At 43.4% G+C, this 22990-nt stretch overlaps 1 protein-coding gene across 3 annotated transcripts in view; it reads right to left on the bottom strand.

Moving 5' to 3' along the window:
* SETD3 (SET domain containing 3) overlaps positions 1-21557 on the bottom strand; it is a 58149-nt gene extending 36592 nt beyond the window's left edge. For 2 of the 3 annotated variants that reach the window (XM_014549055.1, XM_014549057.1), the window contains exons 1-6: positions 21169-21319; positions 14796-14905; positions 12764-12856; positions 10426-10574; positions 8429-8501; positions 7878-8134 (exon numbers count right to left, since the gene is read on the bottom strand). In XM_014549055.1, coding sequence (XP_014404541.1) covers positions 7878-8134; positions 8429-8501; positions 10426-10574; positions 12764-12856; positions 14796-14898 — 675 coding nt within the window. In that variant the 5' untranslated portion in view covers positions 14899-14905; positions 21169-21319. Of the gene's footprint in view, positions 1-7877; positions 8135-8428; positions 8502-10425; positions 10575-12763; positions 12857-14795; positions 14906-21168; positions 21320-21339 lie in introns of those variants that run through there. The other variant, XM_005877881.2, reaches the window with a different exon arrangement.
* Between the last annotated feature and the right edge of the window lie 1433 nt (positions 21558-22990).

Genomic DNA, 22990 nt, shown 5'->3' with positions numbered 1-22990 from the left:
CTGAAATTCTTCCTTTACCGCAAATTTCACCTCTTGGAAGAGAGAGGAAGAAAGGACAGGACACAGATGTCGAGGGCCACAGAATCTTAAGCAGAGCAATGGCTTGTTCTGTTACACTCGGGACGGTGATCATTCACGCTGCCTTTTTTTTTTTTTTAATATATTTTATTGATTTTTCAGAGAGGAAGGGAGAGGGATAGAGAGTTAGAAACATCGATCAGCTGCCTCCTGCACACCTCCCACTGGGGATGCGCCCGCAACCAAGGTACACGCCCCTGACCGGAATCGAACCTGGGACCTTTCAGTCTGCAGGCCCATGCTCTATCCACTGAGCCAAACCGGTTAGGGCTCACGCTGCCTCTTGAGGTCCCACCAGGTTTAGCATTTGTCTCAGTAGGGACAAAGTGTCTTTGTACAAACTCGAAAAAGCTGCCTGTGAGGATGCAGCTCTGCGGGGTCACAGCTTGGGGAGTGGAGAACAGGCTGGACTCTGGCCACTCACCTCACACAGAGGCCTTTGCCGTATGTGCCTTACATGTGGAGACCTCGAAGTGGACTGGTTTCCCCCACTGCACGAGCTCTGTGTAGCCTCCTGTGTGACAGGCAGTGGTGTCACACTGGCACTTAGAAGAGAAAGGTCCCTGCCTGTGAAGATTACACTCCAGAGGAGGAGACAGGTAGCAAATAATACAACAATTAGACAGGGACAGATGCTGTCAAAGAAACAGCATGCCCAGCCATGATGATTAATTTTATGTGTCAACCTAGCCGAGCCACGGTACCCAGGTTTATTCAGACATTATTCTGGATGAGAATAACATTTAAATTGGTGGACTACTGAGTAAAGCAGATTGCCCTCCCCAGTGTGAGTGGGCCTCATCCATCAGGTGAAGGCCTGAGTAGAACAAAGGCTGACCTCCCCCACGCGAGAGGGAACTCTGCAGCAGATGCCTTCAAACTTGACCTGCAGCATCAGCTCCTCCTTGGGTCTACTCTGCGGGTTTGTCCTGAAAATGTTGGACTTGCCAGCCTCTGTGATCACCTGAGCCCACTTCCTAAAATAAGTCTCCTCCTATTTATATGTACATACATCCTATTAGTTCTGTTTCTCTGACTCATACACTAACACAGAGTTGATAAGGGAGGTCTACTTTATGGTGAGGAAAAGCCTCATTCAGGACGTGACATCTGAGCTGAAACCAGAGAAGATGACAAAGCCCTGAAGCCAGATGAAGCTGGGCAAGCCCTGGAACTGATCAAGGCCAGACCAGGGCCATGGTCTGGTGAAGACCAGGATGGTCCAGGGGGGCTGGGCTAACACTGCTGAGCCTGGGGCAGGGCTGGGCACTTGTGCAATAGGCCCTGCACATTATCACTCTCTATTCCCCAACCTGGCCAGCAGGCACCCACCTCCTTTCCACAGAGAGGGGAACTCAGATACCACCTTAACCTGACGAGATTTACCTAGCAGGCGAGAGGCTCAGCCTGAGGCATGACCTTTCTTCTCCAGGACACTGCATCCTTTAATGTAGTGTTGACCAAGACATTGATGGAAAAGTCAAAGGTAGTCAGCTGGGTGCAGAATGGACAGCAGGGCAGGCCGGAAGAACTGCTCTTAACAAGAAACTATTACATTGCAAGAGCACTTTTTTGGATAATCTGCCCAGCAGAGACTTAGTGCTAAAAAGAACTTCAACAATAGTACAAAACATGGTTCAGATCTTGAAAATGATGAAAATTAGGCACATGTTTAGGATGAGTAATTTATAAGATCAGAAACCATAAGTAAGGACACAATAAGAACAGTATCTTATGCTACATTTAACACAAATTCATAATGGTCACGGTCAGCTATCAGGAACAAACAAGGACACAGGGTAGGGCATTTCAGCAAGACCGCCAGAGGCTCCAACAAAGATAAAGGAACTGGAAACTCTCCAGAGAATATGCAAGCCTGGACTGATTTTCCTAAGGTTCTGGTGTTTCTACATTCTTTATATCATTAAAAGTCAAATCGAGCCCTAGGCAGTTTGGCTCCATGGTTAGAGCATCAGCCCACAGACTGAAGGATCATGGGTTCGATTCCAGTCAGAGGCATGTACCTTGGTTGCAGACTTGATCTCTGGTGCCAGTCGGGGCTCCTGCGGAAGGCAACTAATCAATGTCTCTCTCTCACATAGATGTTTCTCTCTCTCTGCCTCTCCACTCTCTCTAAAAATCAATGGAGCAAATATCCTCAGGTGAGGATTAACAATAACAAAAACGTCAAATTGATAAGGATAATAAAAAAGAGAGAGGACCATTGGCTTTATCACACCTTGGGGGGAACCAGGGGCCTGCAGCTTCCTCTAGGAGTGAACATCTCCCACCTCTGCACAGCTGAGACGAAGGTGGACAGGAGGAGCTTTCCTTCAGGGAGCTGGAAGAACCTGCCAGCAGGCAAGCCCGGTGCAGGCACACAGATGGCCTGCAAGGCAAGGCACAGGCCCGCTTTCTGTAAAGTATCGGCCAGAAAGATTTAAGCAAGACAAAACAGCCTTAGAGACAGACGGAGGCTCAGCCAGCCAGTGCCTAGGACGGGCTGGGGTCTAGCTGATCTGCTGTGAAGCCAGCCCAGGCCAGGGCGCCCTGAGCCTTGGGCAGCCTGCTCCACAGCTGGGATTCCTATCTGCAAAGGAAGGACTAACAACTCTCTCAGCAAGTGACTGTAAGGATTAAAGCAGCAGTAGGGAAGGTCACTCTGACCAGGTGGGTGAATGGCATGGGCATCGGCTGTGGCTCTGGGTTCCCTAGGATGTGCTCAGGAATCGCTCCAACCCACCTTGACCCACCTGGGTCGGTCCCACAAAGATTCAGCACAGAACACTAATGTACCACAGAAAAGGGCCCCCAGTCAACTCAGATAAATAACCTGAAAATAGAAATCATTCTTTCTCTCCTCCGCCCTGGAATCTCTACCCAATTCCTCTTATCACAACCCAAGGAATAAATCTTGAGTCATGACTCTAACACCTCCAGGCAATTCCATGGGCGTTCTCTCCCCCTCCACCTGCCCTCTGCCTCTGCTCCTTTCCCCCACCCCTCGGTCAGGAGAAGATGTGACCCTGCCATGAAGCTCCAGAGAACGAACAGAATGTCACGGACAGAACACATTCACCTCAAGGGGAAAACTGAAGTGGGAAGGAGGTCAGGAGAATGGTGTCTAAGAATCAGTATCCACAGCCAGACTTTCAACTTTGTACTATGTTTGCAACGTTTTTGGGAGTCTAAAAAGGTATTTCAAATTAAAAAGTTAAAAAAAAATCTTGCATCTCCAGCAATATTAGTCCCTGTCCCCAGGTGTGGTACCTTGCACTTGAGAGACAATAAATACTAGTTGAATAAACAATCAAGAGGATACGATGGGTTAAAAACAGAAAGACAGTAAATGCAAGGTCAGGAGGAGGTGGTGGGCTGGTTCATCTGGGAAGGAGACTGACATTGGTTTCTAGGCAGAGGCTCTGCTGACTACAGAGATTACCCCTCCCCCCTCCCGCTACCTGGGAAGACAATGTGGAAAACCACCTTACAAAAACTGCCACCAGAGGAGATGCAGTCACAGAAATGCACTGCACATTGCTCCTCCCAGTGCCGCTCAAGTCCACATCTACACACACATCTACAACAGCTTCAGATGCTGACTCACAGTGCCCGTCTCAGGGTGTTGGGATCTTTAAAGTATGCTAATGCCCGGAGGTCTTTATTCCACCTGGATGCTCATTCCTAAGGCCTTGTGTATGATCAGACTTCTATATGTAGATGTGAGCATCAGGAAAAAGCCATCTCTGGCAATTTACCTCCTGTGCTGCTCTGTCACAAGGAGAACACAAAAAATGGGAGAAGTGACTGCTTGTATTCAGCCACAACCGCTCCACGTCTTCCTCTGCCTCTTGGTGGCCCTGTTTCCAGCAAGTTGTGAGTGTGCCTACTCCAATCTTCTGCCATGACAGCCTGGTAGGAGAAGCTAACTGTTCAAGGAGAACAGCCAACTTGACTGCCTACTCCACTGCCTGAAGCGTGAGGCAGGACACGGGGACACTGCTGCAATGGCTGCAGCCTTGAAGTGACATTCACACAGTCAATGGATAAACGAGTCTCTCCATCCGCATGCCTTCCCCTGCACCTCTCAAACTGTTTGACCAACACCAAAGAGGAAACACAAGTAAAGTGGGACAAATCACTTCAATTATAAGGTCCATGGAAAACAGCAACTTTATAGCTATGCCGCTATTCTGTCAAACCCTGGTCACTCCCATTCACTTGGAGAGCACCATGCTCAAGCTCATCAGCACAGGAAAATGTGCGTGTCCCTGCGAGCCTTTAATGTTTGGACAAGCTGGCATCCCACGTGGCAGGGCCTGGTCCATTAGATGGGATTATCAATGAAATGAGCAGTTCATTCCCAGGATCTCATTTCCTTTTCACTGATGTGAATGAAAAATATCTGGACTAGCATTCATCTATGGTAAGTCAAGTCAAATCTGATATAACCTGCTTCACTTTCACACAAATACATTACTTCAGAGCTGGGTTTAAGTCAAATCCTACTTTTCCACTAATTTCTACCACAAAACTGACCATTTCCAGGCAAAACACCCAACTTGGAGCTGAACTCTGGAATGACCTAATCTGCTACAAGTATTTTTATGGGTTTAATACTCCAAAGCAGTTGTAAATGCCATTAAACTGTCTTCTGCTGTTAACCCTATCTTCTCCCCTGGTTTCCCTTTCACAAATTGACAGAAATGTTACCACTTAGGGCTGTCGATGCACACTCGCCTTTCCCAGAATCTGGCTGAACCACATTTCTAAATTTAGCTTTGGGTGTCAACATTCCTCAACCGTTAAGCTACAGTATGAAGTTTCACCAGCAGGTGCTTCATGTACAAGGTACAGTAGTCAGTCCTCAACGTTGTGGATGGGTTCTGTGACTTTAAGCAAAATGACATGTAAGGAAACCAATCTTACCATAGGCCAAGTGATATGAACAAGAGTTAAATTCCTGTGGCATCTCAACAAGACTATGCACACTGAATAAAACGGTTATCAGGACCTGCTTGAGGCTTCTGGATACACACATACTATCATCTGTTTAACACCTAAAGGACTCACTGTATACTATCTCAAGAAGGATACAACATAAATACAATATAAAAACCATAAGAAAACCATAAGACCCAGGCCCCTGTTACCACCAGGAGACCAGCAGAGGCCCAGAAAGACTACTTTATATTTTAGGGTTTTTTCCCCCTGGGGGAAAAAAAATTATACAAATTCATTAAAAGATAGCAAAGAATACCCAAGAATGAGACAATTCAGAGTAGTTAACAAAAATTTCAATAAGGTTTCTGTGATATACAACAAAGTAATCCTAACATTTAGATGGAACAGCAAATGGCAAATAATTGTTATAACGATTTTGAAGAACAAGATTGGGAGACTTGCCAGGAAAGATTGTTTAAGAAAATGTGGTAAAGCAAGTTAAAGACAGAAAATAATCTGAACTAGCAAGTGGCCACTAAAAGGCCTTTGACCAAAGAAATATGCTGGGAGGAAAGAACACAGGAAATTCTTTTTCTAGTTTATAGGCAACAGAGAGAAAGAGAAACACTGGATAAAAAATGCCATAAAGAGAAATCTCTCTGAAGAAACTGCTAATCAGTGGACATTAGTGCCAGTGCTTCTTCTCGTCTGGAATAAAAATCCTAAAGTCTGAAGCAAGATATAAGGCTGGACTATGAGCTTTCACCACCATAGACACATGAAACTGAGTCTTGCTCGCTGTCACATGGCTGGTGCATCATGCGACAGTGGCCAACAGCCGTGGCTGGCAGACCCCCAGCCAGCATGAGCTCAGAAGAAAATCAATGGATTTCATTTCAGATGCACTGCTTGGTGCAGGCCCCAGGAAGATGACTTTAAATGGGAAGTCAAACTAAAAAGAGCAAAATCCAGTTCAAGAATTTGAACCCCAAAATGGTATACAAGTGTTTGTAAGATATGACACGTGCATTTCTCTGAGAAGAGGGTTCCCCTGACACTAAAAAAGGTTGAGTCATAATGCAAAAAAAAAAACCCACTGAAGGCAGGTCACTGTAATGAAACAGTAACTATGGACTGATGTGACACTACTCACTTTCTCCCTCAGTGATAATGTGCCGATGAAGTGATCCACTGCAAAGAGCAGGGGCCCCACATCTGATCCTAGAAATGTATGAGATATGGCTTGGTGCTGGTGTGAGAAACCTGGTTCTAATAAAACAACGGCAGTACAATGCCAACATTTGTGTTTACTTGGGACTGCTACTAATGACTTGCAGAAGCAATGAGAACATTCTAAAACTAGAAAAACAGCTAGACTCAAAATATGATGTTTTAAAAACTTTTGCTTAAGTCTGTTTTTCTTTGTAACAAATCCTTATGCAAAATTCTTCTATTCCATAGCCTATACCTTCCTGATGTCACACAGCGCATCCCATTCTGAAACTAAATCACTGGGTAAGAAATTCTCTACAAAGCTAATTATGACGTGTTTCACTTTGTAATGATTCCCTTCTGCTGCCTATTTGTACTAATGTTAAGTAGGTGACATTGGGTTCTTCTGAGGTAGAACCACACCTGGACTGACACACTGTCGGGGTGATGGCGTTTGCCACATGGGAAGCAGTGCTTCTCCCACTGGAATGTGGGTTCCGGGGCACCCAGTGGCATGTGGGGGGTCACAGGAGAGATGGGGCAGCTTTCCCACAATGCCAATCTGACATTACAGTAAGTCATTACACATGACTTTAGCACACCAACATTTGCATTAATTTTTAAGATTTAAAAACATGAGACCAAAACCCAGCAACAAAACATGAGAGATTTTAACCATTCTGAGCTTGTGATGGGTCATTTATGAATGGGAGTTTCTTAGTAGAAAAGATTAAGAAATACTAACATAAGGTACTGTGGGGACAGGGTGAGAAGCTATTTAAAACCATTAAAAAAATAAGCAAATAAAATAGACAATGTGGCCTGAAGGATCAAAACACAAAATGGTAACACTAATTGAGCATTTCTATTAAGTCCGACTATACTGAAGGCCTCACATAGATCAATGCATTTCATCCGCTCAGCAACTCTGGAGCCAGGTGCTGTATTATCCCATTTTACAGATTAGAGAATGGAAGCACAGAGACTTGCCCAGATGACACAGCTCCAAGTGGCGCTGCTGGAATCTGCACCTGGCTGGCTGGCCCCAGAGCCCTCTCTTCTCAATCACCGCCACACTGGCTGGCGGAGGGTGGCTTCAATCACAGTATCTTTCGAGTGTCTTACAGGAAGCTGTCCTATCAGCCATGGGCCCTGAGACCATGTTCCCAACCTTATGGAGATTTTTATATGACTCTTTTACTTAGGGCTAATTAAAATTAATAAAATATACAGTATACTTTGAAAAAAACAAATCAGCATTATAATTTAGTAAATTGTCAATATTTTACAACAAGAACTCACAAATGGACTTTCATTTTCTAGGAAAATTTATACGCCGAGCACTGTGCTATATTTTAGAGGTTTAAATTTTTACTGTAATCTGTTTTCAGAACTCAGTGACTATTAGTCATAATATGTAACAACTGCTGTTTACATTAACACTGGACACTGATGAAGTCAGATAGTCAAACCATCTTTCATTGACAGTTCTGTGAAAACGGAAACAATGGACTAGAACACCTTACAATGTAAAAAAGCAAACTGTTGATGCATTCTTACTGAGGGACACAGTGGAACATCTGTGGGATCAGTTTCTCCCCCACCCTGTCACACAGACAGGTAGAGAGTGGCCAACAGCTCACCTGGATGACCTTGTAGAAGTAGGCGTACTGCCGAGCTGTGTTCTTATACTGGCTGAAGACATCGTGGACAGCCTGTGTGGACTGCAGAGACCGGACTTCGTCTTCCTCAAAGTAGAGAGGGGTGTCATACTCGCTGGGCAGGGTCTGAATGTAGGGCTGCCAGAAGGAGTTAGGGTCGGCACGCTCACACAGCAGGTGAAAGGCCAGTGTAATATTTCCCATGGCTTGAAGAATTCGGTCTTGAGAATATAAGGGTCCTAGAGTAACCCAAAAGTTAATAGCATAAGTTCCACAACTTCTTTTAAAAGTATTCATTTATATGATTAAAGTTATGGAAACTAAACAATCCTATAACGTTTTAAGTAACTTGCATCTCTCTTTTGACATTCATCTATTATGTCAGATTATAAGCATGGGAAACACCTAACATGAATTGTGGGGGAAAGTTCACTAATTGAGAAAACAACCAAATATCCTTAGCTCCACAAAATGAAAATATATATATTTCTATCATTTTCACTTTGCTTTGAACATTGAGAAATTATTCTCACCCAAAACAGAATTTTTAGCAGATTCAACAGTCATTAGTAATTTCCGTGGAACCCATAAAAATAATTCTTCTGCCTAGAAGGGAAAAAATAAGAAAACAGAATCATGAAAATACAACATACTATAGTCTCTACTCCAATTGTGTCTATGGGCAAAAACCCCATCACACATGGACAACTTCAGGGTACATATCAGCACCACATTTTTAGTTCCCAAAAGTACCTCAACTGTAAGCATTTATGGTGCTTTTAAATAAATGGAAGCTGCTTTAAAATCCTGTCTCCAGTAGAAAAACTATATATCCTGAGAAGACAACCACAAGAAACTTTCGACTCTAATTTGAAGCAAATATAACAACTTGGGGTAAAGCACAAAGGTGTTTATTTTATTCTTTGTTGTATTTATATTTGTAAGTGCTAAAAACAAGACAAAATTTCTACCTCCAACAAAAACCTGACTCTACCCATGTGAAGTAGAATACCTTACAATGTTTCAAGCTGGAGTAACAGTCCCTCTTCTATGTGCCTGTCTTTAAAACATGACAGTTACTAGCAAAAACACAAGCCCACAAGACACATGTTTTGGCAATGAAATGCCTTTTCCAGTATGTTCTGTATGTGTATTTATACAGTACCTTGACCAGGGTGATGGTATCATGCAGATGTTTCAACTCAGCAAAATGTATATATTAAACATGTGCAATTTTTTACATAACAGTTTCAATAAAGCTTTTTCAAAAACATGCACTTAGTGACAACCAACCACAGCTAAGGTATTTAGGGCATAATCCACACTAACGATGCTATTCGTCTGATGCATGAGAAGCATGTGTGCTATCCCGTTTACTCTTGCTGTTTACCAACGTCTATTTATCTACTATTTGAATTACGTTTATGTGTGCCTTGTCCCTTACTACAGACTATAAGCAGCATGAAGGAAGGAACCTGTGTGTTTTGGAAGCCTGGTATAATAAGCAAGGTACGTTGGCATACTAGATTATTTAATACACATCTAATAAACCAGTTTAACAATGTATCATTGAAAGGGTAACTACCAGCTGGCCAAAAATGTTGCTAGAAGTTTGAGGGGATCTAATAACTAACACCCACTTCCTCTCCCCAAGTTCTGAACCAAATGAGAGAGACACAAGACTCCAACAGACGTTCACCCAAAATACCACTTACTGAATCCCAGAATTAGACAGACCTCCCACCTAGTTACAGGCAGCACTGGAACCCCAGAGGCCTCCCCACGTGTGGCCGGCCCCTGGAAAACTTAGAGGGTGGAGAGAGCACAGCACAGCGAACGCATGTGGGCAGCAGCTCTCACTGAGAAAGACCAACCCCAGTTCCTTCTCCCAAAATCATCAGAGTATTCCTGTTGAGAGGCAGGAGTGAGAGGCAAGAGTGATAGGCAGGAGAGGCTGCTCCCTCCATCTGGAAGGACCAAGAGTAAAGAAAAGCATTTGTCCTTCAGCACGTGTATATTTCTCTTCTTTTCCTATCAGCCGTGATTTGCCAGTCCAGTAAGTGGTGCCTCCAACCACTCTGTTACCCATTCCAGAAAACTGGTAAGCATCCCCTACACTGCCAAACCCCCAACCCCGCCTCCACCTACATCCAATCAAGCACAGGATGTAGTTCTGTGCTCTGTCAGCAAACCACCTGAACCCACATCCTTCTCTATATTTAAATCTCAGAATCCCTTGGCATGTTCTATGGTCTCCTAACAGAGGCCCAGAAATGTGAGCTGACTTGCCCCCGGTCACTGGTTATTAGCACAGCTCCCAATGAGGATGAGCAGCAAGGGGCTGCCTGGAACAGGGGGGTCAGTTAGAGGACTGTTGCAGCAGGAGGGGCAGTGTTGGCTGCACCTTCGCCCTCCCCCACCCACAAGACTCAGAACAAGCCCAAGGTATGTCTCCACGTCCTGTGTCCTCTACATGACACAATCCAGACACACTTAGACTCCCCCCCAGACCAACAATTTATAAACTCACCTTGATATCTCTTGTGGCTCTCAAACCAAAGCCCTCTTCTTTGAAATTAACCATTTCAAAACCCTCAACCGAAGCTCCATTTTCAGAGGCCCATTTCATTAGATTAGGAAAGTAATCTTCTCTTTTTCCATCAAAAGTAACAGACAGACCTGTATCAATCCATGTTTTACAAAACAAGAGCTACTTTTAGGACAAATATCATTCATGCTACTCTCAGAAAATAAAAAATAAAAACAGACCATAACTAACACAGGAAATAGTAAAGCACTCCAATCTTAAAAAAAAAAAAAAAAAAATCAAAGCTAATCACCAGATAGTCACAGTACATAGTGACAGGAAAGGTGAATTAAAATCCTAACGTCCCCGTGGGTTACAGAGAAATATTACAGATCCCAGGTCGTATGAATACTGACTGCTAGGAAAGCCCTCACAACTACTACAGATGCATAGAGCAGCTTCCCCTGTAAGTCAGCGTGCCACCTATAACATGCACATTTGCTTTAACAAAATACCCATGAAAACAAAGCTCAGTAGTTCTCACATGCACACAAGACAATGTGCGTGCCCTGGCCGGGTGGCTCAGTTGATTGGAGCGTTGTCCTGTACATCAAAAGGTTGAAGGTTGGATTTACAGTCATACCCCATTTGTGGGGTCAGGCATGTACAGGAAGCAATGGATCAATGTTTCTCTCTCACATTGCTGTTTCTCTCTCTCTCTCATTCTAATCTCTTTCTAAAAATCTGTAAACATATCCTCAGTTGAAAATTAAAAAGTAATAATTAAGAAAATAAAAAACAAATTAGAAAAAAAAGAAGACGTGTGTAAAGGATGAGCCCTGATCCTAAGAGCACAAAACTGGAGAGCTCTGCAACAGAATTCTGTGGAGTAATTTAAAGATGAAAAGCCATGCATAGGAAAAACCATTATTTTTTTGATGAATAAAGGGAGAGGAACAGAAACTTTATTAAACACGAGGAGCAGGGCGTGGAAGTTAGCCCTGTGGTGCCATGGCCGTGTCACCACCATGTGATTGAAGGTCAACTAGAGGTGTGGCGCAGGATCACCTAGCATGGTGCATTGCCAGGCTATGTACGCATATCCTTGCTAATTGAAGAAAACTGCTTTTGTTAGGAAAATCTAAGACTTAGAGAACAAATGAGTGCCTGACTTCGGTGTCAGTTATAGTACACAGTCTCTACTCAGAAGACACACAGGATATACAAAACTTTTCAGCCCCATGTCTGGTGAGCCAGGATTAGCACAGTCTACACTTGGTGCAGATAAACACCCCCTAAAGGGGCCTGTCACTGTGTGGGATTTGAGACCATCTAACCCAGTGGTTCTCAACCTTCTGGCCCTTTAAATACAGTTCCTCATGTTGTGACCCAACCATAAAATTATTTTCGTTGCTACTTCATAACTGTAATGTTGCTACTGTTATGAATCGTAATGTAAATATCTGATATGCAGGATGATCTTAGGCGACCCCTGTGAAAGGGTCGTTCGACCGCCAAAGGGGTCGCGACCCACAGGTTGAGAACCGCTGAATTCTAACCCGAAGGCTGCATGTTGTAGGTGTGCATGGGGAACCATAAAGCTCCTGCTTCAGAGAGCAAATAAATTCTCTTCTGACTCACTTCCATGACAATAAATAAACAAACAGGGAGCCCAAGTAGGTTTTTCTCATCCTTTTAAAGGCAGGCTACTTATTATGCCTTCTCCTTCCACCTCCCATGTGGCCCTGAATACCAATCTTAACTTTTTGTGCTTTATAGAACAAAAACAATACGAATATTGAATAGGCTTTTTCATCTGATACTTGGCCCCACTGCCAGCCTGGCTGAGAGTCATTCTGATGTCTCCTGAATATACCCTGTAAAACACAGCTTGGGAAACAGAACTACATCTCTTTTTTAATCAAAACATGATTGAGTTCATCATAAATCTTGATAAACATTAACCAATCAGTATATACGTGTGTGTTGGCCATGCACAGCATTAGAGACTGACCCCAAACCCTGAAGGAAGCAGTATGGGCAAACAGATTTAAATACATATCTCAGAGAGTAAAGGTAAATGAAAGTTGTGTCATTTTAGCTCCCAGAAACAAACATTTCCCCCCTAAAACTCAACGGTTTTCCCCTCCCAGAGCAGGTGATGGCATCTCAGAAATGAGAGGCTCCGGAGAGTCCGATGTCTCCCAGCCTAGCAGCCCCTCCCTCGACAAGGACCTAGCAGGGAGGATGAATAACCCAGACTGTAACTACTCTCAACACCTTTCTGACCTATGCCAAGTCTCTGCACAATTTTCTTAAAATATCATTCCAGAAAATGTACCTTTTTGCTTTTTCCGTATTTTCTCCACTAGAGACCGGATCTGCACATATTCTTCCCACTCTTTCCCTGGGCCAGGAGCAGGGCTACTGCATTCTGCAACACAAAAGCCACAGTCTCAAACATTTCCTTCCACTTAACCTGTGGTCTTTAGAAGGAGGAGGATTTGGGTTGTTGCTGTTGATTTATTTATTTTTAAAGGACAAAGATACTACAGCTGTGATGATAAACATGAGAAGCATAAATCAGGTATACTTTTCAAAGCATGTAAACCCTCTGACACAATTTAAATGCCACCTATTCAACCGTGACTCTAGTACCTAAGTGTTTGCACCTGGCTTACATCTATCTCTTTCTTGCTGCTGATACATTTTCCTCAGAACATACTTGTGAACAGGAAAATCTAAAAAGTTATGCTAAAATGCAAAACATTGCCCTGAAAACTCTTCCAGATGTTAAAAGAAGGTAATATTGAAAGTTAACATTTCTTTCTAGTTAAACCCCATAACAATGGCTCCCTAAGGGAAATTGGACATAAGGACAATTCATCAACAAACATTTCACATCCATGTGTAAGGCGCTATATTAAGCACTCTGGGGGAGTCACAAAAAGAGCCGGCACAGTCACTGCTAAAAAAGAAGCTGAGATTCTACAGCAGGACCAGAACTGAGGGACCAACACCCGAGACCCAGGCAGGCGTTTCGGAAGGCTATGCACAGGGCACCCACCCAACCTGCCAACAGCCCCTTCCTTTTTAAACAAGTGTATCAGTTTAAAGAGAGAGCCCTTCCCATGCCCCTGCTAAACCTCCTGGCCCCCTTTGTTCTCCAAGGAAAGGAGTATATGTGGTAAATAATTAACAATAGCTATATGCTGACTCATAACTATTAAGTTTGACCAGTCTTATACATTTTTCCATCCACAAATACTGGCTGAGGCCCTGGAATACAAGACAGAGCCTGTCCTCAAGCTGCCTCCAGGCTAGTGGGGGAGACAGGTGGTAAGCATTTAGTACATCACTGCTCTGTGGAAGGCCCACGTTGCTCTTGGGTGGGAGGGGGATTTAGGTGTTCATGGGAGCACTCAGGGAGGGACCCAACCCAGACTTGGTTGCTGCCTGTTTGTCAAGGAGAGAAAACTAAATTTTTATTTGGGGTTTGGGCTGTCACATAATCTATAATAATAAAAGCATAATATGCTAATTAGACCGGACAGCCAAACAACCTTTGGGACATCCTTCTGGATGACTTTCTGGAAGAAGCTGGAGCTTCAAGGGCCAAGCCCCTTGCACGAATTTCATGCATCGGGCCTCTAGTCTAAACATAAGGGGCAAAGAAAATGATACAGATGTAATTAGTTAATAGAGTGACCACAGCTAAATTTGAAATATACATACTACCAATTTAAATTTACAATTAAAAAACAAGTTACTAGTTTATACTAACTTAGTAAAGCAAGATATTTAACTTCCCTGAACCAACAACGCATGACATCAGCATGTGAAAATAATCACTGAATCACTGAAAAAGGTGAGCCATCTTCATAAGGAAGCCATGCCAAAGGCTTGCTCTCTGAGAGGCATGCTGCTCGCCCTGGGCTTAACAGCCCATAACCCACACTCACGTGCCCTAGCTCACATGGTCCTCATTACACTCCCAAGGTGGTCTTTATTTACTGAGATGAACACTGAGAGTCCGAGGGGTTCAACTGGTCTGAGGCCACACTATTAAAAACAGTTGAGACTGTTGCTGTCTGCTGGTGCCCAGGGAAGCCTACGTTCTGGGAGCCTGTGCCACAGAGGCTTCACATTCAGTATGTCATCCAGGCTTCGTTATAGTTACACGGTCCCCATAAGTAGCAGCAGTCCATTTTACAGGTGGGAGACTGCGAGGTAGGAGGTACTGTAACTTGCCCAGGTCACATGGCTAACTTCATGCTTCAGGGGACAGCTGATGTTCCCAAGCAGCACTGCAGATGCAGGAGTACAAACCACACGCCCCACAGAAAGGCGGGAAGGCCAAGAGCACAACTTACTCTGCAGTAGTTCACTAGTCAGGTTCAAGGTTTCCTTTGGTGACACACTTGCTGTAGCACCAGTGCCTGATTTTTGTGTTTTTACTCGACTCTTCTTACCCATTTTCTGACTGCAAAGAAATGAAAAGACAAAGTATTACATTTCCAAAGAACGAAATCAAGAAATAAAACAAACTTTAAAGACGATAAAATGCATACTCAATTATTATTTAAATCCCTAATATGCAAGTGGCATCTGTAATCAACAACCACTTCTGACCAATATGATCCTTTTACGTATAATCTGTGTAGTGGAAGCGGGTCAGGAAAAATAAGATAAAGTGCATTTAGGGACCTTGCCTGATGGTTGGGGTGGTGGGGAGGGAGAGTACTGGATGCTTACTTAACCCATTTTTACAAAGTATAGTTCACACATACTGAACAGACAGAGATGGAATTCAGCTGCGTGAGGTTTCTTTTTTCAAAAATTCTAAATGGAAAGGATGTATATTTGTATTTTTCTTCAGTTGCTTTCAACTAAACAAAACTAGAATAAACATTTTTGATTACACTTATTTGGCAATTTATCTGGGAAATCTTAGCACAAACCCAGCATCTGCTTTTTTTCAATGCATCCAACTTTACAGCTGGATTGACTGAAGGAGAGCACGGCCCCCTACCTCAGGCACCCAGCTGTAAAACGTGCTTGAAGGGAGTGTGAGAGCCTGCCTAATCTTTGTGTAGGAAGAAAAGAATCTCACTAAAATACTTTGCAGGCCATTAGGATCAGATTACTGCATTCTGAATTAAAAGCACAAATTATAGGATGATGGCTTAGGAAAATGAAAGCACTCCCAGATTAAAAAGTATTTAACTGTGTGATGTTTTCTTCTCTCCTACAGGAACTGATAAAGTATATACAGCCTTCGTGTTGCATGGTACCATGCTAACTGAAACTAGTGTGTATCAGAAATGTGTTCTCACTTTGCACGGTGGCAGGGACTAACAGTACAGTCAAGCCACGCTAATTTTTACCAGTTTAAGTGGCTAACTAACACCCATCATTCCAATCTCTATCAAAGGGGGTCCTAAAGGGCCACAACTCAAAAGTACCAAGAAATCAAGGCAAGCAGGCAGGCAAGAAGGTGGAATTAATTTCAACTCAGGAGGTACTTAAGTACAAAGATGAAGGTAGACCTATACATTACATGTAAGTGCCTTGAAATCTTCATACAGAATAATTTGGGCTGTCCATACAGATAGAAATAGGTATACATATATCCAAACTTGATGTTTTAAAAAAATACAGATGTTTCTTGCTATTTTCCACTAATTTACACAATTTTAGAGATACTTGAATTTCTGATTGACTTTTTGATACATTAATGATTTTAGTTTTAAACTGCTATTGTATTAAGTTGTAAATACACTTAAAGTAAAATGAGATTCCTATTTAAAGGAAGTTGCAAAAAAATACACCTTTCATAAAGCAAAGAATCATTTGGTATCATGAACACTAGTAATCATTTCCTATAATATCTTTCTGATAGGGAAAAAGAAAACTAGGAAGTATAAAGGAATAGCTGTATCTGTCAAGAAATTACCTTGAAACCACCCACATTTCTCCCATACGGATTCTAGAATTATGGAATTTCACGTTTGGAAGAGACCTTTGGAGTTACCTGTGCTAACCCTCAACCCCGCAAATGTTTAAAACAACGACGTCTGATGTGATGTAGCAGCTAGCACTGTCAAAGTGCTTTGCTAACCACTGTCAAATTCCGTCTGAAAGCCCTGAGAGAGGCAGGGCAGAGCCTGTCATCCCTAACAAGTGCACCACCTCAGGTTCAAGTGGCAGAGGCAGGCAGAGACCCAATGTTCTGAGGGGTGTCCTGGCTCCCCACACACCTGCTGCTCCTCACCTCCGAGGTAGTCTCAACCTGGGAGTCCTGTCCTACACTGTTGGAAAATTCACTGTTCCCTTCGCCTGTCCCAATTCTGCCTTAAACGAGAAGCCACTCTTTAAATTTTTGAAGACAGCTTTCTGTGCCCTGCAGAGCCTTCTTAAGTCTCCAGACTTAACATGCCCTCAAGACATACTTCTCAGAAGTGGACAAAGCCACTTTAAAAAAAGTATACTGTTCACTGAAGTATAATATATCTAAGTCAACAGAACCTTTCAGATGTGCTCTGAGAGGGGCACAGTGCAGTGGGACTGCTGCCTTCCTGGAACTCAATTCAAGGAAATGTTACTAATATAACTGCAGCTGTAGGTCTATTACTGCACCAGCTTTTCCACAAGCCACGTGAACAAGTGAAGGCATTCCTTCGTTCAGTGCACATTCCTTGAGTATCTAAATTGATATGCAAAGGTGAGTGAGAGGTGGTCCCACAGCCTTTGGGATAAAAATGGTAGTCAACTAAAATCTTTTGTTACATATACTGATCTTCGGCAAGACAGATGTGTTATATTAACTGAGTTTTTGAACCTAAACACAAGTATTCATGCTAACTTTCATGCTGTTTCTAGGCTATTGGAACTATGTCATCCCTGCCACAGAGTCCTACTGCAGGTTCCCAGCATGACTGCCTTGGTCAAAACTGTGTCATTTGGGCATTTACTATATTAGAGTTGAGGTAAGCATTTCATACAATAAATGAAGATAGATACTATGTCCACTTTACAGATGAGAAAGGTGAAATTTAGGGAAGTTAATTAACTTTATGAAAGGTGACAGACTCAGGTGGTGGCACAGCCTCACAGCACACCTTGATGGCAAACTTTACTGATATTTCATGGATTCAGCTCAAAACCAACCCACTTATAAGGGTCTAAAAGTGTGTTGTCATTTCTGAAATTCAAAATAACAGTATTCCCTTAGAGCAGTGGTTCTCAACCTTCTGGCCCTTTAAATACAGTTCCTCATGTTGTGACCCAACCAGAAAATTATTTTCGTTGCTACTTCATAACTGTTATGTTGCTACTGTTCTGAATCGTAATGTAAATATCTGATATGCAGGATGGTCTTAGGCGACCCCTGTGAAAGGGTCGTTCGACCGCCAAAGGGGTCGCGACCCACAAGTTGAGAACTGCTGCCTTAGAGTGAAGGTTTTTCTCTCTTCAGCCTTTAAAAGTATAGGAACATTTTGCTGGCTTGCTCAAATACACAGGAGTGGCCTCAGCTTAAATGTGGAATGGGAGCAAAACTTCCAAATGAGCTTCCGCCCAATCCCGGAGAGCCCACGTTCATCTTCGCAAGGCCACAGTCTTGTCACGGACGGAAAAACTGCAGAAACCACTTCAGTAACCATGACATGGAACGATACTAAAGCATTACACTCAACAAACGAGAACTTTATTAGTCATCAGTAAACACGTTATGGTAAAAGCGACATTAATGAGTCTTTTTCAACACTAATCCTAACCTCTTAATTGTGCTTCACAGAAAACTATTGGTACTAAAGTCATGCCCTTTTACTGAGATTGAAACCTTAAAACCACACAGTCACAGAATGTTTTAGACCTCATGCTCTAACAAATTGTATCCTAAAAGTGGAGAGTGAAACACAGGATGGGGGATAGGTAATAAACCTAAAATACTGCACATTTACTAAGCGCTCCATGCAGACACCTGATTATTTACGTTCTCTAGACAATTCTCCAGCTCTTCAAAAACAGTGAAAGCATTTCTTCCAGCTCAGTCCCCCTGCCATCCCCTCCCTCTGTACCCCATCACTGAGCCTGGGCGTGTGAAATTGTTCTTTTGCTTGGTAAACAGTATCCCTCAGATCTCTTTCAAATTTTTCACTTCGGTGTGTCGCACTTGTCTTCCACTGTCAGCTCTTAATTAACTTTCTTTCTTGAGAAAGAATTCTAGTCTTAACTTTGATATTGAATTTTATATTATTTTGAATCATTTTTCTTCCATTCAAACTTATTTCAGTTGAAATGATCAATACCTTACCTTACCTCTTGTTTTGCGATCTGTTTATTTCCAAAACCTGGAGGAAACTCCCCACCTGGAAATCTGTCTACCCAGCTAATCTCGGTTTGAGTTACCGGGTGAATTTAACAACAAAAAGCAGGACTTCTAATCTTGCCAATTGTGCTAATTAAGCTTTTTTCCTTAAACCTAACAAGTAATATATATTTTTTTAAAGCTTCAACTCTGGGGAGGGAGGGGAGGCCACATGCTAACCCAGCCGTGGGCAAACTACGGCCCGAGGGCCGGATCCGGCCCGTTTGAAATGAATAAAACTAAAAAAAAAAGACCGTACCTGTGGACGAAAAGGGGCCACATGCTGACCTGACAAGCTCAGGAGAGGCCTGCATGGCAGTTTTGCAGACCTAAAGTAACCACAAAGGATGGCCTGAAATTAAACCTTAACTAAAAGCAGTTATGGTGGGCAGTTACATCCTAAGCCGATATCTTCACTGATAAGGTCAGCCTTTACCGTAACTGAGCCTGTCTTTTTGCATCTATGATAACTGTCCTTGGGATGTCTGGGTAACTTGTGACTTCCCTTTTTATGGAGCCCCTGGGGCACAACCAGGTGTGCTGGGCCCAGGACAGATGCAGCAGATTCTTTCATTTGTCATGTTAATTGTTCCTGCACCCACCTAAGTATGTGTCCAACATTTTACTTTTTATCCTATCACAGAGGTTTCCCCGCTTCGCTTAATCCCACCTCCTTAAATCTGTCACCAATGAATTTCATGTATAAATACGGATGTAACCCTGCCATTCTCCGGAGCACTATCTCAATTCGTTGAGGTTCTGCTTCCCGGCATATGTCGACAGTTTGGCTCAAATAAACTCACAAAAATTCTCATGCTTTTGTTCCGGCCCTCCGGTCCAGTTTAAGAACCCATTGTGGCCCTCGAGTCAAAAAGTTTGCCCACCCCTGTGCTAACCTGACAAGCTCAGGGAAGGCCTGCATGGCAGTGTTGCAAACTTAAAAAGACTTAAAGTAACCACAAAGGATGGTCTGAAATTAAAGCTTTAACTAAAAGCAGTTACAGTGGGTAGCCATGTCCTAGGCCGGTATTTTCCTGACAAGGTCAATTTTTACCTTAACTGAGCCTATTATCTTTTTGCATCTAAGATAACATACCGATGAAATGTAACTTCCCTTTTTCCTCGACCTCTGGGCCACAACCAAATGCCCCGGGCGCCAGGACAGGAGACCATAAATTCCTTCATTGTTAATGTTATCATGTTAATTGTAGACTGCTAATTATCCTGCACCCACCTAAGTATGTGTCTATCATTTTACTTTTTATCCAATCCCAGAGGTTTCCCCGCTGTGCTTTCTCCCGCCTCTCTAATTTATCACCAGTGGATTTCATGGAACCCACCTACATCCCCTCCTTTAATTGCAATGTATAAAAATAGATTTAAAAAACTGCCATTCTCTGAAGCATTATCCCAGTCCCTTGAGATATTGCTTCCCAGAAACTGTCGACAGTTTGGCTCAAATAAACTCACAAAAATTCTTTACAGGTTTGAATGTTTTTACATTAACAACTCCTTTGTAATAGAAAAATGTATTATGTGTATTAATGTTTTGTTAGTGTTTTTACTCTGAGAATAAACATGTGATTTAACTACATTTGCAGATCAAAATATTTAACATCTCCAAGTAGGAAAATGAGATTTAAAAAAAATTTTCAATGTAGAGAAGTCAGTTTTGCCAAATAAGATACACCTGTAAATGCAACAAAAGTGAAAACTAGCAAAATTCAAAAGCAAGGAATCCTTAGTCTCTCTGATACTCAACTGCTAAATATGACAGGATGAATGGATACCCAAGACAAACACTTCTATGACAGTAGCAAGAGAAAAAAGATGCACGGCAAATCAATATATTGGCCCAAACAGAATGGTAGCTAATTGAGAAAGCAAATAACTGGCCACAAGCAACTTCTACAATAACCTAAGAATACAGATATATTCACTAGGGTGTTGAAAATGTTTACTGCCATTGTAATAAATGGTTATTCCTCTGTGGGGGAACTAAATCTAGGCTCCATTCCCAGGATTTAGGAACAAGGAGAGGAAACTCGCTGAACCTCTTCCTCCCCACTCCCAACAGAAGCACCATGCACAGCAGCCAAGGACAGACAAACCAGTTTCTAAAGATAAAAATCCTTCCAGTGAAAGATAGTCATCAAACTACACGCAAAAAAAGGACACTATTATTAGTCACATTTCTAAATGCTACTTCAGATTAGTGATAAGAAAAAGACTTTGTAATTCAAACATTTTAAAGGACTTGAAATACTTCAAACTAAATTGATATCTAGTAAAAAAAGAAAAAGTAACCCTAAACTATCAGATAAGACTTTTTACTCCTACTTTTACTAAAACCCCACACAGCACGAGCACAGTACCTGGTTTTCACTGACTTCAATCATCATCTATGAGCAAGCCTCAGTTGTGCTAATGTTGATACTTTCCTAGCTGTCATCTCCTTTGTCATTCTCTTCTAGATATTAAGGAAGCCATTCTCAAAACAAAAACCTTAAGTTGATCTTTAGAATGGAAAAGTATCTGCATACAACCTTCCGTTTCCTCACTTCCCAGTGGCCTCGAAAGTGAAGTTTTAATTGTCATTTAAGATGCGGCCTGAATGTTCACCACCGGAAGAGAAAGAAGCTCCACAATGTTCCTCTCTTCATGACAACCTTAGTGTAAGGCAGAGCAGAATGGGCAGAGCTGGACAGAAACTTCCACTTCTACAGCACACGCGGGCATAAATGTTTCAACCCTTCAGTCCACCGTCATTCCTATCGCAGGAGAAAAGCACTGAGAGAAGTTAGGGCACAGAGGAGAGGAGAAGCAGTAACCATTTCACTCCTTCGGGCTGGAGTTTCATTTCAGACAGTAACTTACAGTTAGGGATACAGAGAGAAAGCAAGGCACACGGGAAGGGGTAGCAGGAGGCTGAACACCGAGGAGGTTTGGGATCTCAATAAAGAGATGGTTCTGTAGCTGTTGGAGAACTCAGCTCTGCAAACTACTTTCTTGGGAAAGAGAAAAACTCCTCCCTAACTTGCTGGAACCTGACCAAAATCCCAATCACAGCAGCCCCTGGGACTAACTTGGGAAGGCAGGGCTGCACGCATGGTCGCCACACGCACAGACAAAATCCATCGCGGCTCGAGCGAGTCTGACAAAATATTAACCGCGGAGAGGAAAGCTGCTTTTACTCTCGAGTTCAATGTATTCACATGAGAGAGTAAGAGAAACCTCTCCGAGATTATTACCGGCTAGTTCAGTTTTGAAGTAACAGTGGGGTCACTTTTGAGAAGAAGAACATGGGGGGGATGTTTACTCCTGGTCAGATCCACACGTGTCAGCGCCCACTCAGAGCCATGACAAACGCACCGCACCAGCACCCCAACCCGGCTAGGGGCAGGCCCGCTGCCACCAGGAGAGCTCTCCGGAGGTTCTTAAAAGCAAAACTGGCCTGTCAGCACCCTTCAAGGGTGGTTTTGCTCTGGAAACATCGCCGCCTTCGTTTGGAAAAAAAAGCAAAACCATACCCTTCAAGCCCGCAGCGGTTCTCAACCTGTGGGTCGCGACCCCTTTGGCGGTCGAACGACTCTTTCACAGGGGTCGCCTAGGACCATCCTGCATATCAGATATTTACCTGACGATTCCTAACAGTAGCAACATTACCGTTATGAAGTAGCAACGAAAATAATTTTACGGTTGGGCCACCACAGGAGGAACTGTATTTAAAGGGCCAGGAGGTTGAGAACCACAGCTTCAAGGGATCCTAAACGTGTCACCTCATGGCAGGGGGTAGGCCCCCGCAGCAAGCGGCGCCTGACACGCCACGGGCGGCCTCCTTTTCCCCGGGTGGAAACGGGAGAGGCAGAGCTGCACCGCCGGGCCGGAGCCGCGGGGAGGGAGAGTTCCGTGCCGGCATGACAAACTCCACGGCACTGAATTCTTCTCCCTAGTAGGGCACGGAGCGTGTGGAGGATGGCCAGGGCGCGTGGGAAGGGAGATGACCTATTTTCAACCACTGTTTTTATTAACTGGAAAGTGAGGGAGAGACGCGGGGGGTCTGGTCCTCGGGCGCCGGGCCGGGCGGCCCCTGAAGTCGGGAGAGAGAGGAACAGAAAAGCCGCCCAGCCTTCACCCCAGCAGCCGGGGGACGACGGGAAGGAAGGAAGCGAGAGCGAGAGCCGGACGCACGCAGAG

Source organism: Myotis brandtii, unplaced genomic scaffold (assembly GCF_000412655.1).
Source record: "Myotis brandtii unplaced genomic scaffold, ASM41265v1 scaffold535, whole genome shotgun sequence".
Taxonomy (NCBI): domain Eukaryota; kingdom Metazoa; phylum Chordata; class Mammalia; order Chiroptera; family Vespertilionidae; genus Myotis; species Myotis brandtii.
Note: the sequence above shows the minus strand (reverse complement) of the source record. Positions and strands in the feature narration are given on the sequence as shown.